At 37.7% G+C, this 7,229-nt stretch overlaps 1 protein-coding gene across 1 annotated transcript; it reads left to right on the top strand.

Moving 5' to 3' along the window:
* The first annotated feature begins 3,464 nt into the window (after positions 1-3,464).
* On the top strand, positions 3,465-6,100 carry LOC149072596 (uncharacterized). The gene is made up of 4 exons (XM_089246377.1): positions 3,465-3,475; positions 3,816-3,893; positions 5,413-5,706; positions 5,794-6,100. The coding sequence occupies exons 2-4, from the start codon at positions 3,836-3,838 to the stop codon at positions 6,066-6,068; spliced, it is 627 nt and encodes a 208-aa protein (XP_089102503.1). The 5' UTR covers positions 3,465-3,475; positions 3,816-3,835; the 3' UTR covers positions 6,069-6,100.
* Positions 6,101-7,229: the final 1,129 nt, after the last annotated feature.

Below are 7,229 nucleotides of genomic sequence, written 5' to 3'. Positions count from 1 at the left end.
TCGTCTGGGGAGCATAGGGGGCTCGTGCCTTCCCCCTCCGTGTACGTCTCTGATCCCAATATACTTTAGGAGGTAGAGGGACAGAGTTGACGAAATTTTCTGACAAGGGGGAGGATCAAAAAGGCTAAAAATCTGCTGACATATTACCTGAATGGCCCCTAAGTGGGGCAAAGGAAATTGTGTCGAACATAAATTTTTAACTCAGTAGGTGTCTATAGTATACTGCACACTGTGACAATAGGTGGAAACTTTTACAACCTGGATATTCCTATTTTTTTATTAGTAATACATACATAATCTTGTGATGATATTCAATGATGATTACAATGATGTAATTACATAATCTAGTGATCTAATTACATGATATAGTAATCTAATTACGTAACTAAAAAAATTAAAAATCCATCAGAGGCAAGTGGTTAATTTCATTTTAAATTTCATCGTTCTGTTTCGCTCGTTCCTCAGCAGGTGTGATTTCTGAGCTCAATTACCTTACACCGCGCTTTGCTTCTTCGTTTTTGCGTTATTTATGTTGATTTTGTTTTCGTTATTTATACCTTTTCTCGTTAGTTCAAATGGCGCGAGATGTAGGGCTTCCAATCTTGTTTCGTGCCAATCTTCGGAAGAGAAGGTTAAAATTTATGCAGAATAGATCAAAAGTGAATTTTTTCTCCTTTAAAAAAACACGAGGCGAGGATAATACAAATACAAATTTACAACAGGCGAAATGCCCAACGAGGTGGCTGAAAAAAGATGCCAATTGCAAATATGGATGCCATATATTTATGAAATAGGGTTTGGTTTAAATAGTTGATAAGGTTTTCGCGGCCATCATTTGATGAAAATTGTTTTTTCGGGTTCGAAGACCGTCGTCCGTTTGAGTTAGTTCCCAACGTTTCCCCAACACTAGTGGTTGGCATCATCAGGAGAATAGATAAACTGGGTCAAAGTCAAGTTTATCTGTTCTCCTGATGATGCCTTTCACAATCCATGATTATTCAGTGTCGGTTTGGGGAACACAAAAAAAAACAAAAAAAAAACCAATGAAATATGCTGCCCCATAGTCAAACGCAACATGAGAGATAATCAATTCGCTGCTACAAACATGTTCAAACATGTCTGAATCTAATTCAAGAACAAAGGGAAAAAATTTCTGGCCGTGAGTTGGCGCAGACTCTCTTGGCATGCTGAATTGGAAAAATACTCCTCCGTGGGTCTCTTGAAAAATGAGGGAAAATAGCGATCTCAAATTCGGCCAATCATCGCCAATTATCGTCAAAGAGGTGTTGAAGATGAGAAAAATAGCTCTTCATAGCTGAAATTGCTAAGCAATTGCCCCAATAGGCGGTAAATAAATGTCTACTGACAATCTCAGTGAATTCAAATGCATTTAACAAAAACAAAAACCAAACATTGAACATGACAAACAGAGAAAACTTATTTATCTTTAATGTAGTGGTTTTTACAGATTTCGTTGCGACTCTGGTGGTGTTGGCGATGCCAAGTCGCCAAACTCGGTCAGAAGTGTATCGAGGAGTTGGTGTAGTGATTCGTGGCTTTTTTTATTCAGCGGTTTGAAGAAAAAAGCCTTCTATACTCTTTTCTAGGCTGCTCTATGGAGCCGCGGGTTAACGTTTACAAGGCCCAAGGACCCGCGGGAGGAAAAAGTACGTAAATTAGTCTACCAGTGCTGCGGTGTTTACTTTCTTATTCCAGCATTTATCATAATTAAAGTCACTTGTGTGTGACATAACTTGAGCACAAACTTGATGCACTCGATTAAAAGTATTAAAATGATAGGATATTCACACAACTCGGTGAAAAAAGAAATATCATATGTGGTGTATTCTCAGAAGACGATTTGTGGGAAAATTTTCATCAAATTTATATAAGGTATATAAATATTAAGGTTATATAAATATTTATATAAGGTATCAAAAATCATTTACGCTTTCTGAACATTTTAAAGTAAACCCCTGCGCTTAAGATTGCTACTGCAAAGAGTCCCACACGGAAGGGTTAGCGCACCAACATCTAAGTGAGTATAAAAAGAAAGTAGAATGTCGAATGCTGCCGTTCGAAATCGGCGATAAATTGTAGGTCCCGGTGGAATTTGCTTTGCTTGAATACCTGAACTTATTTACAAGTCTATAATTTTTCTTTACACGTACAGGGAATCCCATATATTGTATGTATTTCATTTATACGACGCTTAGCTTCGGTCTCGAAATATCCCAATTTGTTTAAATGTTAAAATGCTTCATTTAGATGAGGCAAAGCTGGAAACTCAAATTTTTGGCAAATGATATCATTTCTGTCCATCGAATCTACGTAAATTTTGCATGTTTCCGTGTAGTTTAGCCAAGAGTCATTTTCTTTCCTAACAAATCATTTAATAAGTATATATTAAGTTTATTATTAAAAACCCGAAGATGATGTCACTCTTCGCTTTCCATGCGAAGGCTTTTAACAGCTGGTTGATGTGAAGATAATTTTAGGAAAGAAAGAAAATTCATTTGCCCTGTGCGGGGAATCGAACCCACGTCCTCTCACTTGCCGGGTGAGTGCACTAGACTACAAAGGCAACGAATTTCAATCTTTAATTGGAGCTGGTGTGCACTGAACGGGACCGTACATGGATGGTCCGTGCACACGAGCTCCAAGGAAAGATTGAAATTCGTTGCCTGTGTAGTCTAGTGTCACCCGGCAAGTGAGGGACGTGGGTTCGATTCCCCGCCAGAACAAATGAATTTTCTTTCTTTCCTAGATTCATCTTCACATCAACCAGCTGTTAAAAACCTTCGTATAATTAAGTATATTTGAGCTTATAGAAAAGATTGTAATTTTGGTTAGTACAAGGGTGCCCGAGAACCCACCGCACCCATGGCTCCGACACCACTGGCAAGTAGAGAGTTCAAAACAGTTTCCCCTGGCTATGTAGTATATTTAACTGCCCTTTTTTTTCTACTTAGTAAATTGATTTTAAAATGAGCAATTTTGAAAAAAAAAAATCGATCTTTAGGTTCCGGGCAAGAGCCGTTCCGTCAGTGTCTCTTTGAGCCTGTATTGCTCAGTTGGAAGAGTGACCGACTGAAGACTCAAATTCTTCTCGTGGTTTCAATGAATACCAGCAGCAGACATTCCTGAAGGTCTTTCCTTAATGGAAGATCACGAGATTATATTACTATTCTTGCGTTCTTGCGTATTATTATTATATTATGTTACTATCCTTATACACAAAAAGATACGTATTATATGTTTGCAAAAAACAGTGCTTCAGCTGCTATGTAATCTTCAACTTACCGTTACTTGGAACAACCTTAGAGTCTAAATTCATGCATTTTTCCGTTATCAAATCCTAACAAGTGCTTCTGTTCTCATCGTTTATCAATTATCACGAAGTCGAGAGCAACTTTCCTTCACGCAGAGGTTTGCTATACAATACATCTTTTGAAAGCGTTGAAGTTGTTACTTGGTACATCCCGCAAGCACGTATAGTATTTCACGAAATTCTCCATTTCAATTTTATAATTGAATACTTCCATTTATCGCATAGTTACTACGTAATCATTGGAAGTAGAGCTTTCCGTGATTTTTCGAATTTTAATTTTTAAGCAATATATATAGTATTTTTTTTACATTATGTGGATGTTTATCGACGTATTCATACTGTTTCGATGTTTATTGCGGGAATTTAGTGCCGAATAATAAAATTGGTGAAATGAGATTAAATTAAAATCTGTTGTATTCGGTTGTTTAAGATTATATTGGTAGAAGAATAAACCACTTTTCTCTTTCTCGGTTATTTCCGATAGAATCACTGCATTTCACCGACATGAAGCCGGTTCCTCTTTTCGTGCTTTTTATCGTATTGGTGTCCGGTGCATTTTCGGGTGAGTTTTTTTATTGTTGTAATATATTGTATACAAGGTGTTTCCCTATGATTGCCCTAAAGGTATAAAATACTTATGCTATGCGAAAAGAATATCAGGAAAGAAAGCGAAATTGAGTTATAATACTTTTACTAGCTTGTGAAAAAATATTTGAGGTGGGGATATATGAAAATTAAAATTCCTCCCAAGAAAATAGATGAATAAAATTTGCGTTTGTCTATCACAACATACGTAACAATTGGCTGAGATATCAGGAATTGAAGTAATTGATATTGACACTTTTTTTTCACGCTAAAATATTCGAATCTCAAAATCTTTCCTGATTTCGAAAAGTGGTGAAAAACGAAATTTCAATCACTGAATATCACAGTGAACTTTCGTTCAACTGTTACGGGACGGATTTCTTTTGATATTATAAAGGAAAGGTCAGATTTTTTACTAATTGACGATTTTTTTGATTGGGGCGAATGTTCAAATTCAATATTTATATCCCTCCGAATATGTCTACAATAAATGTCTACAATAATTTTTTTTGCTAATAATTTTCCATATTTTACGTGAATTTTAATAAACTGCAGAATTAATAATCCTCTTGTGTGTGGAAATTTTTTTTTGAGCAATGTCGTCATATTGGTGCCGCTGTGGTGGTCGAGTGGTTATAGTGACGGACTCGCGATGCGAGGATCCAGGTTCGAACCCCACAGTGGTGGTCGGCTGAAGTTGGTTTTCTGTGGTTCCCAACTTCAAGGCGCAAATGCGAGCCGATCTCCCCGTTAAAAAGTCTCGCCACAGAGAGCAACAGTCCTACAACGATAAATCATTCAATCATAACATTTCACTCATAGTTAGAAAAACTGGTGGCAGATGGCAGCACTACACATAACAAGCATTACAGAGAAACAAAAAACTTCACGTCAGGTTTCACTACACGTACACGCACATTCCCGCATGTACCAATTCGTTGGGGGTTCCGCGGGGGGGGGGTGACGCAACGCATGTCAAAATTCCACGCGGTTCTAGTCACAAAACTTGCGGGCCTTGCGGCCGTGTCTATGACACAGCTTACCCCAATTTTTTTTAAAAATTTAATGCAAAAGTGATATTTTTTGGATCATATTGGGACTCTTTGGGCTGCCTATAGTTAGTTTGGGGGGCAGCCGGTTTGACACGCCTAGGCTGGAGATAACAAAAGCAAATCAAGGGCGCTGGAACCGCCCTTGATTTGCAGCAGCTTGAAACAGATATATAATAGCCCCCCCCCCTCAACTTTTCAAGAAGGATGTACATGGGCATTCTCTCTTGTGGTTTCGTTTTCCGTCAACACGTGTAGTGACATAATCACACCATTACAAAAAATGTTATTCTGTGAGACGGTTTTAAATGATTTTGATAGTGAGAGACTAGTGATGTGGGCGTTTCTTCGGAAGTTATTAATGATCTATCATTTGACTCTCAATTGATATCTTGAAAATTGATGAATTCCATTTTTCAAGTATATTCGATGAATTTCCAATTCTAGATTCGAAAGACGATGACGTGGAAAAATTCAACAAACTCGTCGATGAAATCTTGACGAACTTTAGAACTTCATCGATGGTTGAGAAAGTGGACCCACTGGTCATCGACAAGATAACAGACACCGGAATGACAGCAACAGACATCATAGTGAGAGGAATTTCACAATCCTACAGGAACGGTGACTGCAGTCTTCAGCTAAATGGAGATACCATGGTGCTGACTGGTAACATTGCGGCGGATGACCTGAAAACATCACTCAACTACAAAGGCAACGTTATGTATTTATTCATCGCAGGTAACAGTATTTTTTGTTTTCAATTTTTACTTTTCAATCAATTGATAGAATTTGGCAGTGAAAAACGTTATGATATTGACTTCTTAGGAACAGTCGAAGGTGATTTGAAAAAGATAGGTATACGAGTGACAATCCATGTTGAACACGGGAAAGCGAAACTGAAGACATTGAAAGTGACCGAAATGGAAGGCTACAGCCTAACGAGATTAACTGGATTTGGTCCTATGAGCAACTTAATTATGAAAAGATTTTACAACGCATTGCTTAAGTTAATGAAACCATTCCTAATGAAGAAATTTGAAGAGCACATGTTCCCGGTTATGCAGTCCCTCATATCCTCTGTAACAGTTCCAAATGTATGAAAATGTCTGTAATAAATTCTAGGGTTTCTTTTTACCTATATGTGGCTATCGTTTCTGTTATTCTTTTTTCTATTAAAAATCAATTTAAGAAATCGAGCAAAAAAGCTAATGAAACTGTATTTAAGGTTTCCCCGAATTTGACGGACCCATTTGAAAAATGGATAAAAACAGAATAAGAAGCAATAGAAACGAACCATTTGTTGCATTGGATGCTTAAGGAAACAGCAAGCTTTCGGTCAAACAGAATTTTAAAGTTGGTAATAATTTTTGCAACAGCTGGCACACTGCTGTCTAGAAAAAACAAAAATACTGATTATGCTTTGAAGGTGCAGCCAGAACGGGGCAATTTTCGGTGCGGCGCAGCAAGAATGGCCCAAAATACTACTACTAATATTTTTAAAATGTCCACCATTTGCGTCAACAAGTATAGTCTCGAAGCAAAATTCGCACGAATTAAACCAGTGCAACTGTCTCAAAGGGATTTTGAGGAAACCGCATGATAGTTTTTCGAACTGCAACATCATCTGTTGCAGAAATTTGTAACTAATTTTGAAACTTGTAGGAATTTTGAAATATTGCATATAAATTATATATGCCATCAGAATGAAACACTTCGTTTTTGCGGGATAAGAGAAACACCGAAGAGATATTCAAAATAGCACTTGAGAGAATTTATCTGTACACATCATTGATGTATTTGAACCAGCGATTCTCATTTTTTTCCCCCCACCCGAGGCTCCCTTGCCCTAGTCATAGTTTATCTGCGGCTCCCCGAATAGTTAACAAATATTAAGCGTGCATAACCAACCCAATTTCAATGCAGGAACAGACACACAAATATATATCTCCAACTCGCCGCGACGCCCCTTAGAAAGCTTGGTGACGTCCGGCTCCTAGTCGGACGCACACTTTGAGAAACACCGATTCAAACTGATTTTAACGATGGGTTCTTAACCCTTTTCAGCCATTACCCAAGACCAACAACATGATGGACTTCGTGATCTATCAGTCTATTTTTAATTTGAAAATTCTTATAAAACATTTCTCATTAACAAATTGTTTTAATTTTTCGAAATTAGTAACATCCTTCACGGGTGTGCCAACAGGGCCTGAGCCCAGCGCCCCGTATCAAACAGGAGGTCCAAAAATTTTCCTCTTCAA

The sequence above is a fragment of the Pholcus phalangioides genome, unplaced genomic scaffold, assembly GCF_987345545.1.
Source record: "Pholcus phalangioides strain wild (caught in Gottingen) unplaced genomic scaffold, Ppha-v1.0 ptg000017l_1, whole genome shotgun sequence".
NCBI classification, from domain to species: domain Eukaryota; kingdom Metazoa; phylum Arthropoda; class Arachnida; order Araneae; family Pholcidae; genus Pholcus; species Pholcus phalangioides.
The sequence above is the reverse complement of the archived record's forward strand: the minus strand, read 5'-3'. Positions and strand labels throughout refer to the sequence as shown.